This window comes from Sinocyclocheilus grahami, unplaced genomic scaffold (genome assembly GCF_001515645.1).
Source record: "Sinocyclocheilus grahami isolate Dianchi unplaced genomic scaffold, SAMN03320097.WGS_v1.1 scaffold440.1, whole genome shotgun sequence".
Taxonomy (NCBI): domain Eukaryota; kingdom Metazoa; phylum Chordata; class Actinopteri; order Cypriniformes; family Cyprinidae; genus Sinocyclocheilus; species Sinocyclocheilus grahami.
In genome coordinates this window covers 1,206,106-1,226,873 of record NW_015505619.1, presented here as the reverse complement: position 1 = coordinate 1,226,873, position 20,768 = coordinate 1,206,106, and the positions used below count along the sequence as shown (strand labels likewise).

At 38.2% G+C, this 20,768-nt stretch overlaps 1 protein-coding gene across 4 annotated transcripts in view; it reads left to right on the top strand.

Annotated features, from left to right (window-relative positions):
* LOC107552088 (uncharacterized) overlaps positions 1-20,109 on the top strand; it is a 23,228-nt gene extending 3,119 nt beyond the window's left edge. The window contains exons 1-4 of one of the 4 annotated variants that reach the window (XM_016233917.1): positions 4,173-4,422; positions 10,838-11,501; positions 12,562-12,739; positions 13,025-20,109. In XM_016233917.1, the coding sequence (XP_016089403.1) occupies positions 10,860-11,501; positions 12,562-12,739; positions 13,025-19,812 (7,608 nt within the window). In that variant the 5' untranslated portion in view covers positions 4,173-4,422; positions 10,838-10,859 and the 3' untranslated portion in view covers positions 19,813-20,109. Of the gene's footprint in view, positions 1-4,172; positions 4,423-4,861; positions 5,088-9,423; positions 9,580-10,837; positions 11,502-12,561; positions 12,740-13,024 lie in introns of those variants that run through there. The other 3 variants (XM_016233914.1, XM_016233915.1, XM_016233916.1) reach the window with 3 other exon arrangements.
* Positions 20,110-20,768: the final 659 nt, after the last annotated feature.

The following is a 20,768-nucleotide window of genomic DNA, read 5'->3' as shown; positions in this document are numbered from 1 at the left end:
TGCATTAATAACTGCGTTAGCCTGCATATCAATGGCTCAAGCCTCCGTTATTAATATATATATATATCGCTGGAATTTGCAATGGAAGGTTTGGGATGAGGTGCGTAAAAAAAGTTCCAACACATTTCAGGACGGAAACATGTCAGATGTCTTGAAACAAATCATCTGAACAATATCTTGATGTGTGGTTGTGACTCCTGGCCGTTCAAATTATTAGAGAAATAACTCCCGAAGTGGTACGCCGCGCCTATTAATGGGATGGTCTTTCTGAGTTCTCAAACAAATTAGCTATACATTCAATTTTTATTGACTGAACGCAAGCGCTTATTGCGATAGAATACACTGTAACGTTTCCACTGATTAAGAAATATTTTTGTTTGCTTGGGTGGTAATATTAGGCCTATTATATTAATAGGGAAGGGGGGCCCAAAAATTTGTTTTGCCTATGTCACGAAAAGAGGTAAATCATGCTCATACACGCATTATTATAACGGTCTAATGCATGCTTACTGTACAGTACAACTCTTGTACGCCACCGCAATCGTCTTTACCTTGATTGCAGTCTACATCCATCAAAACTTTACTAGCAAGACTGGTTATCCAGTCGAGAAAACGTAGTTTGCGTCTCATCTGGCCATACAGCGGTGGGATGTGTTGACAATCCGTTCAGTCTGTACTTCACACAGTGTGTGTTTAAAGCGAAACACATGGAATTAATAATTCACTTAAAACGCAAAACGAGTCTCTGTTCTCTCTGCAATCTCTGTTTTAGAGAAGCCAAGTTGCGATACCGAACAGGACCACATGGAGATGCCAAAAAAACCTAAACCAACCGCCTGCTGACTGCATATATCTACTACATTACATGGATCCATTCAGTATAACTAAACACAGCAACATAAACATGACAAATCAAAACGAGCAGAGCTTGTGTTTTAAAGCGAAACACACTGGAATGAATAATTCACTGAAAAGGCAACGTGAGTCTCTGTTCTCTCTGCAATCTCTGATGTAATCAGCCTGGCTTCCTTTATATTTGCGCTGTTTTGGACGGATTGTTTGAATGCATTCGCTTACTGGCAGAGGCGGACAAAGTACTCAACTCTTATTACTTGAGTGAAAGTACAGATACTGCTGGTCAAATATTACTCCCCTGTAAATACAGACCGATAAGGAAGAAAAAAAATCAAACCTGCTTTAAAACCCAGCAACACAACTGTAGCTGTACAACTTTACAACAGCAACACTGCTTTAACAAAAAAGCAAAACAGCAAGACCTATTTGACATCAAAAAACAATTTTTTTTAATGCTGTCTAATCGCTCTCTCGTGGTACTTTGATGTCACACACAGAGCGGTCTGCAATGCTGCTTCAAGTCCAACACCTATTGTGTTTTATTAGGAGACACACAACAGTTCTTCTGTGGCTTTATAGGTAATATTTGCACGTACACAATTAAGCAAAATCGGACAATATATTGTTTCTAACATATACCACAATATTAACTTCTTATTATTGAATTATTGTAAATAAATATCACGTTTGCAACTGGGCAGTGTTCAAAAAATACTGGGAAATCACTTCATGTAACCCCAAGACTGATTACTGATAAACTGTGTGAAAAAAAGAGAGTCACGTTTTAGAGAAGAAAAAAATCACCCACTGACTTTCAAAGCTGCTACATAGTAACGACTTTCTACTTCGAGGACCTTGATAGAAATGTAGTGGAGTGAAAAGTACAATATTTGTCTTTCAAATGTAGTGAAGTTAAAGTCATAAGTTTCCAGAAAAAATAATACTCAAGTAAAGTACAGATACTCAAAAAGTGTACTTAAGTACAATACTCAAGTAAATGTACTTAATTACTGTCCGCCTCTGCTTACTGGATCATTGGACTGAAAACTTTCCCGGAGTTTAGCAGCTTAAAATGATCTGATCGCAAGCAGAGTAGCAAAATTGGGTTAAAGGGTTAGAATAGAAATTGTGCTTCAGTAATTTTGCTTTAATTGCGTTCAATTATTTTAACGCGTTAAGGATTGTAAAATGAATCGCATGCTTTAACGCGTTAACGATGACAGCCCTAATCCCTATATATTTATATATATTAACAAAATATATGATCAGTTTGGAGAATATCCTATGAATGCAAACAGCGTATGCTGTTCTGTGTCAGCCGCAACACACGGACCACGTTGTTTTCGTTTAAATCAAAGTGTAAATAAATGTAGAAAACGTATCCGTCTGGTACGGCTGACACAGAACAACATACGCTGTTTACGTTCAGTGGATACTCTCCAAAATAGCGCTATGGTGGCTCGGAGGAGACGAATTGTTGAATAAAGTCGTTATTTTTGTTTTCTTTGCGTACAAAACGTATTCTCGTAGCTTTGTAAAATTACAGTTGAACCCCTGATGTCACATGGATTATTTTACCGATCTCCTTGCTACGTGTCTGGACCTTGATCGTGTTACTTACATTGCTGTGTATGGAGGGTCAGAGAGCTCTCAAAATGCATAAAAAATATCTTCATTTGTGTTCCGAAGATGACTGGAGGTCTTACGGGTTTGGAACAACATGAGGGTGAGTAATTAATGACAAAATAAAGCAATAAGCCTCAGGAAGCGGTGGTTTACAGTGAATTTATAACGGCTAACGGGCGTTGTTAGGTACGACGCTAAGCAGAGTGCACAACCCCCTTAGCTGTTATAAATTCACTGTAAACCACGGCTTCACGGGGCTTATTGCTTTTATAAAACTGTTATTCCATATACGTAGTAAGGTTTTACTAAATAAAACAGAGCAAAAAAAGTGTAATGATATGAATAAAATCGCTAAACAATGTAGTTCCTCAGAAACGGTTGTGGTTCCAACAAAGTGGTTCCCGAGCAGCACACAAATGTAAACAAAGGTGTATGTTTGCAGAGTAATTTACAACGGCTTTGAACTTGGTTCAACCAATCAGACTCAAGGACCAGAACTATCCATTTTATAATTCTCATTTTTGGAGTAACCCTTTAAGGAAGGATGTTATTGTGCATCTTCATTTGTGTTCCGAAGATGACTGGAGGTCTTACGGGTTTGGAACAACATGAGGGTGAGTAATTAATGACAAAATAAAGCAATAAGCCTCAGGAAGCGGTGGTTTACAGTGAATTTATAACGGCTAACGGGCGTTGTTAGGTACGACGCTAAGCAGAGTGCACAACCCCCTTAGCTGTTATAAATTCACTGTAAACCACGGCTTCACGGGGCTTATTGCTTTTATAAAACTGTTATTCCATATACGTAGTAAGGTTTTACTAAATAAAACAGAGCAAATAAAGTGTAATGATATGAATAAAATCGCTAAACAATGTAGTTCCTCAGAAACGGTTGTGGTTCCAACAAAGTGGTTCCCGAGCAGCACACAAATGTAAACAAAGGTGTATGTTTGCAGAGTAATTTACAACGGCTTTGAACTTGGTTCAACCAATCAGACTCAAGGACCAGAACTATCCATTTTATAATTCTCATTTTGGGGTGGAGTAACCCTTTAAGGATGTTATTGTGCTTAATATTAATATTTAATTCTTAAATTTTAATGTTTAATTCTCTCTCTCTTTTTCTCTCTCTCTGTATAAATATAGTATAAAAGTGTCTCTCTCTATCATTTAAGTTAATTTAAAAAAATCACAATAATAATAATGTTATTTTATTTTCATAATAAAGTACATTTCCAACGCTATTTTATTAATGTGTAATAATTTTATTAATTTTGTATTATATATAATCTTAATAATGAATAATAGTTATTGTAATTAATCATAATATTATTTGATATTATGCTAAGAACAATATTTGGTTTGATTATAATATGAAGAATTGCGTAAATTGCATACTATATTTGCCCCCATAATAATTGTTTGATAATAATATTAGATCTGGTTTCATAATATTAAGAAAAATGACTAGCATAACGTAGGTCTACATATACGCAGTATAACTTTTTGTTGGTTTATAGTTTTCTTTTTGTGTTTTTTATGCCTAAATCAAGTACAACAGGTTGATTTTGGAGATCTAAGAGTTAATTCCCTCTGGCACAGATGGTCACACAGTATAATCCTCTTTCAGAGGAGTCCCACTTCTCCTCCTCCTCCTCTCTGGATGAAGGTCTGCCTGTGATAATTAGCCTAATGGAATGAATGAGTGTGGATAGACAATATGCAGCTGTGGCACATCCGTGGCTCATCGTCGTGGGTGGAAAGTGACACTCCTCCCAGGAGGCAACGCCATGATTTCAAACGCTGTGTCTGTTTCGTCCGGAGGAAGGAGCGCTGCTTATTGTGAGAAAACCTGTTGGATTCTCTTACTGGATTACATCAGAAATATTGTCAAAGTTTGGAGGATTTGGCAGCCGAGCAGAATGAATCTGTGCCTGCAGGGTAAGCCGGTGTGTGGAATTAGGACAGAGCATCAAGATGGTTCTGTTTGGCTAATAAAAAGGCCTGTTTTTTCAATTGTTTTTAGTGGAATATGCAGTCAGCACATTGGTTAAGTAAGAGATCAAAGCTAAAATGAAAGAATGTGAATATAGATTACAGACTAAAGTATTTATTTGTGTGAGAGCTGTCAATGCAACTGTTTTCTTTATGAAATAATTATTGGTTTCTATAATGATGTTGAGTACTGCCAGATGAACGGATATATTCTTTGAATGTCAAACTTAGCAGTGTTACAAATCATGTGAGGTTTGTTGTCTTTGTCTAGCATTTTAAAGCGTTTCTTGTTTTCATATTTTACAGTTCTCATTTCAGACTTTCACGCCTCACTTGAAAAACAGACAAAACATTTTCAAGGACGGGAATGAATGAGTGTGGATAGACAATATGCAGCTGTGGCACATCCGTGGCTCATCGTCGTGGGTGGAAAGTGACACTCCTCCCAGGAGGCAACGCCATGATTTCAAACGCTGTGTCTGTTTCGTCCGGAGGAAGGAGCGCTGCTTATTGTGAGAAAACCTGTTGGATTCTCTTACTGGATTACATCAGAAATATTGTCAAAGTTTGGAGGATTTGGCAGCCGAGCAGAATGAATCTGTGCCTGCAGGGTAAGCCGGTGTGTGGAATTAGGACAGAGCATCAAGATGGTTCTGTTTGGCTAATAAAAAGGCCTGTTTTTCAATTGTTTTTAGTGGAATATGCAGTCAGCACATTGGTTAAGTAAGAGATCAAAGCTAAACTGAAAGAATGTGAATATAGATTACAGACTAAATTATTTATTTGTGTGAGAGCTGTCAATGCAACTGTTTTCTTTATGAAATAATTATTGGTTTCTATAATGATGTTGAGTACTGCCAGATGAACGGATATATTCTTTGAATGTCAAACTTAGCAGTGTTACAAATCATGTGAGGTTTGTTGTCTTTGTCTCTAGCATTTTAAAGCGTTTCTTGTTTTCATATTTTACAGTTCTCATTTCAGACTTTCACGCCTCACTTGAAAAACAGACAAAACATTTTCAAGGACATGGGTTTTTTTCTGTTCAAAAGTGACTAATATCTAGCATCTCTGACTAACATGGGTGCTGTTAAGTGCATTAAGTAAGCATTAATGATCTTGGTCAGCATTGGATAGTCAGCATTATGGAAATCATTTGACACTGTTTTTAAGTGCTATGCTAATTATTCTTTTTTATTTTCAAACAATGAAAGCTTGTTTCTACCTGGGGCCTGTTTCATGAAACACGTTTACCAAATAAGCCAGATTTATTTCAGTTAGTCTGACTTATTGTCAGCTGATTTGGTTCAAAATAAGTCAGACTAACTGAAATAAGCCTGGCTTATTTGGTAAACTTGTTTCATGAAATAGCTGCTGGGATGATGATGGTGATAATAATAATAATAATAATGAAGGTAATTGTTTATATTGCAATTCTGATTTTGTATCTCAGTTTTTTCTTAGAACTGCGAGTTTATATTTCACAATTCTGAGTTTATATTTTGCAATTCTTTATTTATATCTCGCAATTCAGACCACGTTTACCAAATAAGCCAGGTTTATTTCAGTTAGTCTGACTTATTGTCAGCTGATTTGGTTCAAAATAAGTCAGACTAACTGAAATAAGCCTGGTTTATTTGGTAAACTTGTTTCATGAAATAGCCGCTGGGATGATGATGGTGATAATAATAATAATAATAATAATGAAGGTAATTGTTTATATTGCAATTCTGATTTTGTATCTCAGTTTTTTCTTAGAACTGCGAGTTTATATTTCACAATTCTGAGTTTATATTTTGCAATTCTTTATTTATATCTCGCAATTCAGACTTTTTTTCTCAGAATTTCGACTCGCAATTCTAACTTTGAGTTTGTCACAATTCTGAGTTTATATTTTGCAATTCTTTATTTATATCTCGCAATTCAGACTTTTTTCTCAGAATTTCGACTCGCAATTCTAACTTTGAGTTTGTCACAATTCTGAGTTTATATCTCACAATTCTTTTTTCTCAGAATCACGAGCCATTCTAATTTTATATCTCAAGATTCAGACTTTTCTCATGAAATAGCAACTTTATATCTCACAATTCTGAATTTATCTCTCAATTCAGACTTTTTTTTAGAATTTGAGTTTATATTTACAGTTTTTTTTTAATCTCACAAATCACATTTTTCTTAAAATAGCAACTTTATATCTCACAATTCTGAGTTTAGGCTATATCACAATTCAGACTTTTCTTAGAATTGCGAGTTTATTCCTCAATTCTGAGTTTATATTTTACAACTCCAATTTTATATAATTCAGATTTTTTTTTAATTAAAACTGACTTTATATCATGCAATTATGAGTTTATCTCATAATTCACTTTTTTCTTATCTTATCTCATAGTTTATTCCTCGCAATTTGGACTTTTTTTCTCAGAATTTGAATTTATATCTCACAATTCTGAGTTTATATTTTGCAACTCTGATTTTATATCACGCAATTCAGACTTTTTTTCTCAGAATTTCGACTATCTCGCAATTCTGACTCTGAGTTTGTCACAATTCTGAGTTTATATCTCACAATTAGTTTTTCTCAGAATCACGAGCCATTCTAATTTTATATCTCAAAATTCAGACTTTTTCTTAGAATTTGAGTTTATATCTCACAATTCTGTTTTTATCTCACAAATCATTTTTTTCTTAAAATAGCAACTTTATATCTCACATTTCTGAGTTTAGGCTGTATCATAATTCAGACTATTTTCTTAGAATTGCGAGTTTATTCCTCACAATTCTGAGTTTATATTTTGCAACTCCAATTTTATATCTCACAATTCAGACTTTTTTATTAAAACTGTGACTTTATATCATGCAATTATGAGTTTATCTCATAATTCACTTTTTTCTTAGAATTGCAACTTTATCTCAGAATTCTGAGTTTATTCCTCACAATTCTGAGTTTATATTTTGCAACTCTGATTTTATATCTCGCAATTCAGACTTTCTTCTTATAATTGCAACTTTATATCTCATAGTTCTGAGATAAAAAGTCAAAACTGTCAAATATAATCTTGAAAAAAGTTGAAATTACGAGAGAAAAAGTCACAATTACCTTTTTTTTTTTAATTCTGTGGCTGACACAGGCTTCCATACTGAACAGATGTATATTTGTATTTCAGAGCTGTTAAAGCTGTTGCGAGTCTCCTACCTCTTCTCACACGTATCCCATGAGTCTCAAAACAATCTTCCCTCACTCTCAGTGATCTGACAGTGTTGTGTTGCAGGTTTCTCCCAGTGGGCTGCCAAGATCTCAGTTACTAATTGTGGAAATCATGTGTAGCACTTTCAACTGTTAATTCAGCCTTTAGAGATTTATAATTAGTGTCAAATATATGTACACCTCTCAGAGATGTTTAGTAATTAATTATCTCTAATTAAATGGGGTTTGTGCTTGGTGTGCCATTAAAAGAATCGGGATTAAACACAGAACCTACAAGCATCCGTATTAATGTTCCTTCAGCTAGTGGTTAATAGTGGGTCAGTTAAGAGTACGAGGATGTGCTGTCTTTTCCTGAGATTACAGTAAGCCTGTACTTTGGCAGTACAGTACTAGAGCGAGCAACAGTCAGTGTTATCACAAGTTTATGTAAAATTTACCAATAAATTACTGAGTTAAAATTGCTTCTCCACCAATTTTTTCAGTGTACAAATAAAAAAAAATTCATGAAATACTCACTTGTTTTAATTGAAAAGTGTAAGGTAACAATATGGCACTGCAGGATTCAGAGAGAATAAGCAGCCATTCACTGAAGGCCCTGTTCACTTTCATCTTAAGGTGCCCTTAGAAACTGCATATAAATCAATACGAATGAAGTACCAGGCAGATATTATAGAGACAATGACTTTCCAGTAAGGAAGGTTCACAGAAAATATTCACTATTAAATCAATTTTTCTATGAACAGTTCAAGTCTTCTAACGTTGTAATTACAGATACTAATACTATTTTTTTTTTTCTATTTAAGTTATGGCATGTACGTCATATCTGAGTGAATTTCAAAGAGCATGCCATGAAAACATCAGAATTATATTTCACCCCCAAAAATAATGGAAAAAATATAATAATATTTATTATAATATGAAAATATAATTTAATATAACATTAAGACAATATATACATCTAATTTAGTTATTAAATTATGCAATTGTTTTATAATTATTAAATTACATCACATCATTTTTAATAATATAAAGTTTTCAAGGTCATGACAAATTTATTTGTATAGTGCTTTTAACAATACATAATCCCAAAGCGTCATGATGATAATGTTTAAAATATCTTCATGCCTTATGGTCACATTTAGCAGAGCTGGCTGGGTGTTGCATTTTGCAAAGATATAAACAGTCAAGCAGTTGAGATTTGCTATACAGTGTTTATATATTGCTTTACATGACTATATTGTATGTATGTGGATAAAATTATATAAAGATAAAGACATATATGATATATCCAACTTTATATAAAGAGCTGAGTGACAATATAGTTACAATTTGAGATGATACAAACACTCAAGCAGTTGAGATTAGCCATATAGTATTTATATATTACTTTACATGAGGCTACTGTATGTATGCGAAAAAATAAAGGATATACTATATGGGGACCCAGATACAAGCATTAGAGGACTGGAGTGAATTTGACAACAAGTGTATTTTCAGTCTGTGTGTTTGGTGCATCATCGTTTCAATGACATGTTTGTAGAGTATACACAAACCAGCCTGTCATCAGGGATCAGAAAGCAGATGTCTCATGGCTCTGCACAGCTCTGTTCATGCAATCCTGGTGTCGCTGTCATGTGTCTAACGCTTCCCTAGAGTTCAGTCAAATCTCAAAGATGATTAAAGAAGCTTTTCGTTCTATCCTTAGCCACCAAAGGCTCTGATTAGTGACCAGACTGTTTGTGGGAGGGCTTGTGAACTTGCATCCCTCCAGCATTTGTGTGCTTGGATGCTGCCTGGAACATTGCTCTGTATAGTCAGATTTTTTTTTTCTTTGTCACATTTTGCACAGTTGTACTTTTATTTTTTTAGCATCAGATATGATAATGCATTCTGTAAACGTAAGTATGTTGTTTATATTATATATACTTTATATACTGTTGTTTTTATATTGAGCTGAGATATTGCTGAAATAATGCTATTTTAATTGTTTAAACTCATTTTTTTTATTATTCACAAGGCGAATTGTTCATTGAAAACATGCTCGATGCAGTAGGCTTTTGTGGTTAAATATGGATTGTTTATTTACATGTTATACAAATAGAATTAGAACATTGCATATGTCAAGATACACTGTAATTTTATTCAGTTTGGACTGTCATGAAATGAATTTGTGCATTTTGTATTTAAATTCAACTACCTTATTTTTTCATAAGATATCTGATTATAAGAAAAACAACTTTAGTCTCAGTTTAATACACATAAAATTATTTCATTTGCAAGCTTTGCTCAGAGATCATGCTCTTGAACTTCTTTAAATGTTAGATTAAAGTGCCTATTAAGGACTAAGAACTAAATGCAATTTAAACTAGTCTGTAATTGTTTCCCGAAGAGCATGAGATTAATCTCTGGACTGGGTTGCTTACACATTTAAATGGCAGTATAATACAAGTACACTGAAAAGTTGGTATGATTGCAGTTTTCATCACAATATCTGTTTTCTGTAATACCATGATGTTCTTTGGAGTACCATGTCAATGCCATTGTTCACTGTATGAATATGCCACTCATACAGTACCATGGTATTCCCATCAGTATAAGGATGCACTTCAGAGACATTCATAACATAAATGTTGTATCTATATGTTTTTCCACCTCTGGTTAAATCTAATTAAATGATCAAATAGTGATATTTTAGCAACTATATCTTTGATTGAGAGTTTGAAGACTTAATACCTGTCTTGGCTTGAGTTACCTGACATGTTTGAAGCTTAATCTTGGTGTTCTGTTCCTAGGAGAAAATATTTTTCAGGGTTTCTCCAACATGAGGCTTGAGTCTCAATTGTCAGAATTAGCAGGAATAAATATAGAAACAACTGTGAAACTATGACGCTATGAAATGAATATGGATGGCAGACGATTTGATCTTAGAAGAGTTTGATGAGTTTTGATGATAGTATTCTGATTACAATACAGACTGTGGTTTCTTGGCAGATTTGAGGGCAATTAAACTACAGCAGACTCATTACTAGAGTCTCCATTTAATGTAATCTCTTCGTAAATTCATATTTTATGAAGATTGTTTCTGGGTTTGAATTTTGAAATCTGTGTTGATTGTGAGTTTCAACATCATTCACATTTCCAAACTTCCCTCCGCAGCTTGAATTGATGTGGAGGAAAGATGCAGAGGACGACCCAAGGCTCCTTTGATGCCAATACCCATTTTCAGAATGAACCTCATCAGTTTCCTCATCCTCCAGCGTCGTCCTTTGGCTCCAGCGTGACTGCGGCCAGCCCAGCCAAGAGAATTAACTTCTACAAGAGTGGCGACGTTCAGTTCAAAGGTGTCAAGATGGCCATCCATAAGCGCAGTTTCAGATGCTTTGATGCCTTATTGGATGACCTTTCCCAAAAGGTTCCTCTACCTTTTGGTGTGCGTACCATCACGACCCCCAGGGGGACCCACAGCATTAAACATTTAGAGCAGTTAGAGGACGGACGCTGTTACCTGTGCTCTGACCGCCGCTACGTTAAGCCAATCAACATGGAAGCTGCGGGGAAGAGGCCGGCGGTCTGGCACCATCACAGTCACCCGCATAACCCTCGCCGCAAGCCCTCCCGACCTGAGGAGCCCCCCTCAGGACATCAGCACCACCATCGGCACCCCAAAAGGATTGTTCTGGTAAAAAACAATGACCCTACTGTTAGGCGATCCATCATTCTGAGCAGACGAACCGCTCGGAGTCTTCGCGTCTTCATGGACGAGATTTCAGAACTCATGCAGTGTCATGTCAAGAAACTCTACACTCTGGAGGGACGTAAGGTCAGGGAGGATTTCATTTCTTCAACCATTCTTTAATTAGCCAGGTCAAGTATTTTAGGAAGCAGATGTCAGTTCAGGACAGAGCTGAAGGCCCTGGGAAAATAGTTGTGCTAGCTACTAATCTAATATGCATCTTAAAGAGATGGTTCACCCCCCAAAATAAAACCTTAATTCACCCTCATGTTATTCCCAACACATACGATTTTCCTTCTGTAAAACACAATAGGAGAAATTTAAGTATGGACAAAAAAGCACCATAAAAATGATCCATATGATTTGTATTTGTAGGAACCGAGTAAAATTTGTTATAAAAAGTCACTTCTTTACTCAAATATGCTTGCCCTCCACCATTGCTCTAAAATTTCCTTCATGCATGTAAATTTTCAGGATTTGCAAACAACAACAGCAATTGCCAATGATTGCTGCGTATCTCATAACCAAACGTTCTGCACTATTTGATCACTATTGGGCAAGATTTTTGGTCAATAACACATTTTTATAACAAATATGATGTATGTTTTGTTCATTTTGGAATTTGACAGCATGCAATGCTTTCTTAGTATGGAAAAGAGCATTCTGCTGAATATCTCCTTTTATGGTCCATGTAAGTCATTTGAAGAAAATATCAAGAATGAGTACATGATGCCTGAATTCTCATTACTGGTTGAACTACTTCTTTAAATACTATGTAAAATCTGTATTTTGTGTTTAATTAGTTGATTTACATATTTAAGGTTAATTCAGGATCATTGAGCCATTTTTATCCAGTTATCTCAGTGATAAAAGGTGGCCCAATTTACCTGAATTCACCCTACGTAAATTAATATGCTGCTGCTGTCATTGCAGCAAACCATTATGTTTGAGTTTTGATGATTTAGGGGTTTCCAATGCTAAAATGTGTCCATTAGTGCAACCAGGTTAAGCGTTTTAAATCAGTCAATTATGAGGTTACATTATAGTCAGGATGTTGTTAAAAGGTTTGATGTTAACGTTTTTATCTCTGACTGGATTTGACATGTTAAATTACTTTTGTCTTATGTTTATTCACTGCTCTCCATAGATTGACAATATTCAGAGTCTGATGCAGTGTCCTAGTGTGCTGGTCTGTGTGGGTCGAGAGCCCTTCAGGCCGCTGCTCATGGAAAGCTTGAAGAAGCTCTCAGACGAAAAGCTTCCAGGAATGGGCACAAGGTCTCACTCCAGTGTCTGCAGTGAAGGCCATGAAAGCAAAAAGAATGGTAAATGTTTTATTTTATTGTGTACACACTTCAAGTTAACTACCGTTTACATTCATTTGTTTTAGGTGAGTCATTATAGTGATTAACTAACCATCTACCCAACCCACGTGTCTCTAATAATAGACTGAAGATGAAACAACCATTTACCACCAACTCAAACGCAGTTAATTTATTGTAGGGGTTGGTGAATCAAGAGCCTCTTTCAAATGTGTTGTTTGCATGTTGAAATATGTTATTATCCTTGATAAAATTATTTATCTGTTTTTTATGATTTTGTTTTAACAGTTAACTTTGGCCTGGAGACAAAGAAAAGCATTATCCATCCACGATCAGACTCCAGTAATAGATCTACAAGATTCTCTCTTTCTTCAGAAAAGTCCTATCAAAATGGAATATGCATGACACCAGGACAGTCCGGTTGCATCAGCAACTGTCCTTATGTTAAAGAAGTTATAGTGAACGATGACATTGAGAAAAGAGTGCTTGTTAACAAAGACGGCAGCGTTTCTGTGGAGATGAAGGTTCGCTTTCGGCTGTACAACGATGAGACTCTTCAGTGGTCCACCGAGATCAAGAAGTCATCAGTGAAAGTGAACGACTCTGGCTCTGTAAAAGATGCAGATTATCTTCAATCTCAAGCTGAGTTTTCAGACCCAGACTCCATATCTGCATCAGAGACTGATGAAGCCTTTGCAACAAAGCTACATCAGAAGCATATCGAGGAAACACTTTGTCAGAACTGTTGCAATCACTGCCAAGAGTACGACATCTGGAAAAACCCCATGCACAAAGAAACGGGGGCCTGTAAATCATCTAGTTCCAGTGCATCGTCTCACAAAGTTGTACACAAAAAGTCATCGGTGGATAGTACACGCACAATTTCTTGTTCCAGCAGTGAGTACACTGAGCATGTGGTGGAAAAGGCCGTGTGCGTTCAGCAGACAATGGAGGAAGGCGAAACTAGAGTAGAATACTGTGCAATAAGTTGTTGCTGCAATCGAGGTGAAGTATCATCTGTTGGCGTCATGTCAAAGAGCAAGAGATCTTGTGAGGACGACTGTGAGAGTCACGCTAAAGCTAAATATTCTCATATGGAACCTAAAATCTCTCCTACTCCACATTGTGAGGTCATTAAGGTAATGGAAGAGCGTCCGGTGTCTGCAGTCAGCAACTCATCCAAAGTGCTTGAGTCTTTGAGGGAAGATCAGGATGATGATTATGATGATCTGCCTCCAAGCATCTCAAGAGCATCACACTGGTCTCAAAGTGACCATCTTGAGAGTGATGCTCAACCCAAATGTGTTCATTGTTGTGTCTACCAGTCTTCACCAACATCTTATTTGTCCCCCAGACCTCCAAGTAAAGAATCAAGCAGTGCTGTTCACTCACTTAAGCTCAAAAAGTATAAAACCACTTTTGCAGCACCAGCAGAGCCAGATGGGATGAGTATGACATCTCCGATTTCAAAAGTGTCCTCCAGATCACATCCTTGTCAGTGTGGAACCATAACCCCAAGTTCAGTTGCATCTGGTAGGCAGCACGGGCCTAAGGGAGGGGCTTGTAATACAAATTCCAGACATAGCCAAGCGCCTTGTAAATCTAGAGGTCAAGCAAACACCCCTGGATCCAATGCATCCGATGCTCTGAAGATATGTGACAAAGATGCTGCAAACAGATCTTTAAGTGCCACATCAGGTGTGTCGAAACGATCTGGCGAGTCTGGTGTATGTTCATGCTGTGGTGAGCATAAAAGATTTAATGGGAATCCAGAGGGGAGCGAAGCAGAGAAAGCTGATTCCATAGTGTTAAAGTCAAACAAATCTGCTGTATCCACTTCAAATGCTCATGAAAACTGTGAACCAGTTAATAATATGTCAGAAGGGGAAGCCACTCGGGAACACTCTGAGTCTGCACTGTCTAAAAATTCAAATGCCTCTTCTACTTCAAAAATCTCAAAAAAATCCAACTGCTCTGCACATGAAATGTGTTCTGTTGGGAAATCATCAAAATCTGAACATAATGAAGCAGAAAGTGTTGAAGAAAGAACCAAAAGTGCCACACCAGTAAGGTCAGTCGGGTCAGACTGCATTGCTTCAGAGAGGGAGCCCACACCAGCCTTGGAAATGGATAAAGCTGAAGAAAAAAGCCAAGAAAGAGTTGTCAGCCCAATGTCAGCCCGTTCAAATTTATCAGCTGCATCGAGGACATCCCACAAATCAAAGTCTCAACATTCAGAGAATGCTAACATGCCTAGATCTTGTAGTCCAAATGATTTAGAAGTGCCATCAAACTTATTTAATTCTCAGGGTGATATATCAGAAAGTGCTGCTACTCAGAGTCATACTACGACAGATAATCATTGTGGACAAGACACAGAGTTTCCTCAAGAAGTGAGATCAGCTAGTGCCATGTCTAATAAATCAAACCGAACTTCTGAACATCCGTCACATGCATCAGAGCAAACAACTAAGTCTGTCAAATCTTGTTGCGACTTGCAAGAAAAGGCCACTCAAAATGCCAGCAGTCCTGATGTTCAGTGTGAGCCGGAAACTGAGGTAATCACTGAAGGAAGACTATGCAGTCCACTGTCCAACTGCTCCAAAATATCTGTGAAGTCACATGCATCCTCAAAGAATTCACACGCAGAGTCTAAATCTAAGGAAAGAGTACCTATTGCAATGTCTGTTAAAACAAACACATCTAAAGGATCTTGTAGGTGCCACAAATCAAACCACAATGTTCCAGAAACCACAGTTTCCTCAGAACCAATTGATACAACACCTAATGAATGTGCAACTCCAGAAAATGAGTCAAACAGAGCCACCAGCGCAATGTCTCAGACCTCAGAAAAGTCTAATGCCTGCTTTGAAAGATCTGTCAAATCCACTGCACAGAGCATTGTATCTCAGGAAGTGGAGAATGGCAAAGACATGACACAGAATTCCTTAACTGTGACCTCTCCATTGCCTAGGTCAAAGAGGTCCCCATCTCCTAGGTCAAAGAGGTCTCCATCTCCTAGGTCAACCCACAACACTGAAATTAAGAAAACTGAGAGCAGAGCTCCAAGTGGGATGTCAGTAAGCTCTAATGTATCCTCACAATCCCAAAAATCCAGTAAATGTCATTGTCTCAACTCCTCAAGTGGTCATTTGAGAGAACAAAAGACTACGATGCTAAAAGAGGATACCAAAGATGAATCTGAGAGCTTGTCAGGAAAATCAAAACTGTCAGCTAAATCTTTTATAGATAACATTAAGTCTGCAGGCAACCAGTTTGATGAACCTCTAAGTCCTACATCAACAGCATCCGTTTCTCTTGGACTAGGAGAAGAGCACAATGGTGATGACTTTGATGAACGATCAACCAGTGGCATGTCAGTTACCACAGAGAAAGCTGGACACCAGTTAGAGAATGTAAATGGAGTGGATGCAGAGGAAAGGCCAAGGACAGAAACGTCTATGAACTCTGCAATTTCAGACAAATCCAAAAAGTCCCATAACAAGAACTGTAAGACTTCTGTTCAAGCTCTCTCACCTGTCTCAGCTGAAAGCATCATGTCAGCAGAACTCAAGAAAAGCAAGTCGGGAAGCCAGTTAAATGAAAACAATATCAGAGTGCCCTCCACTTTGTCACTGTCATCTTCACGAAGTAAGTCACCCTCGAGAGTTTCACAGGGAAGTGCTAAAAATACAGCTAGGAAAGACAGAGATTGTGAAGCTGTCAACAACACCAACCATGCAGAAATGAATGAAACATCTTCAAAACATGACCAAAGTGAAAGAACCTCTGAAAAATCTATGCCAGAAAGTGACCATTTAAACTCTTCAAAAACATCTGAGCATTCTGTGAAGTTCAAAAATGGGCACAGTACTAAAGAGAGTGAGAGATCTAAATGTAAAAGATCTAAATGTTCTTCCCAGTGTTTGGAAATAAATGGACTGAATATAAAATATAATGGAGACAGTGATGGTGCCTTGTCATCCGCATCAGACAGAAGATCTATGAAAAATTATGCATCCAGGCCAAATTCAGCAGGGATGTCTGATATTTCCCAAAATTGTGTAAGTCTAGCACAAGAGATCCCAAACAAGAATAAAGCATCATTCAAGCATCCTGGTTCCTCAAGTGACAGTGTTTTATCTCGGGCACTTTCAGCGGCAGATCTGTTAAAAGAGATTGTCGGCAATGCAAGACCAGTCAGCAGAGGATCAAAGTCAGTTGCCTCCAAAAATATCGACAAGGTAGAAAATAAAAGCCAGAAAAGCAGCAGGAGCAAACACAGCAAAATCAGCATCTCATCGGAGTGCAACAACAAGGAGCTGATGCCATCATACTTACCGAACGCTTCCCCTACAGAAGTTGTGAATGACTGGCTTAGGAACATTCCCATTGATGGCCATGTTTATGAAATGAATGTCGAACTCACTGAAGATATGACCTTGACTCAAGGTGGCGAGGACACTTCTCAAAGAGACAAAGTTGAGGCACCAGAAAGCATAATAGAGGTTGAGAAACCTCACGATGATCAAGCAGGTGAGAATCCTATTCAGCAGGAGACCAATGACATTTGTGTTGAGGGAGAGTTGTGCGACGAAAGAGCACAATTGGAAGTAAGTACTATAGATCCCAACCCCAAAGCAATAATTAAACAAGACAGTTTGCAAAAGCAACATCATTCTTCGGTTCAGGTCATGAAGGTTTTACTGGGTCCAAAACTAGACAGATCCAATAGTTTACCTGAGGTCTCCCCTGTATATGGCAGAAAATTAAGCCAGTCTGCTCAAGGGCTGTTGGACTGCCTTGCGAACTTACGATTGATTGACTCAGACTCTAAAAATGAAAAGCATCATAAATATAATGAAGTTATGATGCTCCTACAGTCACTCTGGCTCCAAAAGCCCTCTGAGGATGAGCAGAAAAGCCAGAACGCAAATGAACACCCCTCCGCTGAAGATGAATTTAACCCACGGTCTTCATCTGGGGTTGATGTTAGCAGCGGCTCCACCGGCTCCGTTAAAGATAGCATGAATGGCATATTAGAAAAAATAGAGACTGTACAAGGCATAATACCACCAAATGCCAAACGAGAGGGCTCACTGCAAGATAAAGATGAAGAAGATCAGGTCAATTCTACAGCTCAAGCATGCGAATGTTTAGATCCATCCAAAGTCCCCTCAGATCCAGTAACTCCAGAAACTGCAGAGCAAGTCCTGGGGAGTCCAGTAAATACACAACTGGATGATGACCAAGTAAATGGTGCAGTGCAAGAAGACTATGTTGAAAGCAGTGAGAATAAGAATGAATCAGATCAAACGCCACTAACAACCTCTTACAAGAGCTCTGGGAATGAGAGTAATACTATGAAATCTCAAGAAAATACAAGCTCAGGAACTCCAACGTCTGTTCAGAGAGCTCCGCTTACTAAAAGGGTTTCACAAGACCCAGATCCCGTTTGGGTGCTGAGCTTATTAAACAAGCTAGAAAAGCAGTTCATGTTACATTACGCAGATGCCATGGCAGAGTTCAAAGTGAGGTGGGATTTGGATGACAATGAGATGCTCGATAAGATGATAACTGAGCTGAAAGAGGAAGTACACAAAAGGATCCAATCGAGTATTAACCGAGAACTGAAAAAAATCCAAAGTCGGGCTGGCAGGGGTCCGAGACCTCCGGGAAATACTCCATCGAGAGAGTCTACGGTCCACACTGAGCAGCGACGCAAGCGTCTTCGGGTCATGCGCAATAAGTCCATCTTGTCAAGGAGTGACGAAAATTACACTGCGTCAGGAACCGAATGCAGCGATCAGCGCAGTGACGATGAGTACTGCCCATGTGATGCATGCATGAAAAAGAAGATGACGTCCAGAACGGCCCAACGAGCTCAGGCTTTGAGTTTGGCTCCAGTTATGATGGAATTTGATCTGCGGAAAATTTTGCAAATGAAAAAGGATCCAGCCCAACCTACAGAACCAAAAACAGAAGAACAACACTCTACCAACTTGACTTGTGCAGTTGAGAAAGAAGAGAACAACTTAGAAGTGGTTCATGAAGAGGTAGAGGAAGCAAATGACAATACTAAAGACCATAAATTTGAGTCGGCAGATCAAGAACCAGACGGTGTTGTCAATACAGTAGATGAAGGCAAAGATGTAGACTCTGGAAATTCTGAGACAAGAGATCCAAATGAAGAGGAAGCAAATGACAAAAGAGATTCTGGTGAAGAACGGGTGGAAAATGAAGAAGGTGAGGATGTAAAAGAAGAAATGGTGGCAAATGGCAAGACAGATGCTGAGGAGGAAGAGAAAGTAGAGATTGTTGAGGATGAGACTGAAAAAGATACAGAAGAGGACTGTGAGGAGAAAGACAGTCCCAAGGGAGATGCAGCAAGTGCAAAAAATAGTGATACGGCTGTGGAGGTGGAAAAAGAGGATGAGATGAAAGAAACTGGTGAGGAAATTGAATTGGATGACAGGGACGCAGAAACTGAGACTGGGAAAGAGAGTACAGAAGACAAGTCTGCAGAAGATGGAGGTGAATCTAATTCAAATAAAGACGATACACCTATTGAAGGTGAAACGTCAGATGAAACTCCAAATGACGAGTCCACCAGTGAGAAGAATGCTGATGGGAACCAGGATGGAGCTGCAAAGAATGATGCCAATGAAGGTGGGACATCAGACACAGGACAGGACGAGGACTGGCCTGAAGAAAACTCCAAGGAGGTCATGAAATATCATGAAATGAACAAATGTAGCTCTGTTGAGGAAGAAAAATCTGATGAAGCTGTTGTTGAGAACTGGGAGAGCACACTAGCGAAACAGGTTACGAGAACGTCAGTGGAGTCTCAACCAGGATCCGTGGAGAACTGCATGAATCAGACAGCTAAACTGAAAGATCTTCAGAGTTTCATGGAGAGTGTTGAAAGTCAAGGAGATAGCATGGTTGTAATTACTAAACAACCAGTGTACAAAGAGCCACATGGAAACAAAAAGGACATGTGCAATGGCTTGACTGAATGGCAGGTGTCTCCTAAAATAAGCAACAGGGCCAGTAAACAAAAGAAAGGACACTGATGTTATGGTGAGCAATGAAGAATTATAATCATTTGATATTCCCTCATATAAAGCACTTTATTACTAATGTTACTTTAGATGGGACTTGGATAATGAGGATGTGAGATGATTAATCTCACTTCAAAGACATCTAAAGAGCTAAATAGAAACTTTTAAGATATTTCAAAACTGTATATTGTACGATTCTGTATATTTCCATGTAGTCAAAGTATTGTTTTATTGAGTCTGTTTAAAAGGGTCCTATTATGCTTTTTCACTTTTTCACGTTTAGTTAGTCTGTAATGTTGCTGTTTGAGCATAACAAAGATCTGCAAAGTTACAAAGCTTAAAGTCCACTTCAAAAGGAGATATTTTACAGAAATCACTTTTCGAAAACTTCAACGAACGACTCGTTTGGACTACAACGCATATTTTCCGGGATTTGTGATATCACAAATATCGACGAATGGGACGAGACCTGGTTGAGCTGCACTAGAGAAGGCAACGAGTGTCATCACCATGCCGGAGACACGCTAGCTTTCCCAAGGCAGACGGACTTAGAGTGTTTATAATCATCCAGGTTTAAATCGTGCTCAAATTGATTTGATTTTGACGCAATATTTACACTGAAGCTCGCAGGCGGCTATGGTAACTTGACATTTCCCGACCAGGCGCCGAGTGCTGCCAATCACAGCAGACACTGGCCCAGCTAACCAATCACAGCACACGCTGGCCCAGCTAACCAATCACAACACACACTGGTCCAGCTAACCAATCACGACACACACTGGCCCAGCTAACCAATCACAACGCACACTGGCCCAGCTAACCAATCACAACGCACACTGGCCCAGCTAACCAATCACAACGCACACTGGCCCAGCTAACCAATCACAACGCACACTGGCCCAGCTAACCAATCACAACGCACACTGGCCCAGCTAACCAATCACAGCACACACTGGCCCAGCTAACCA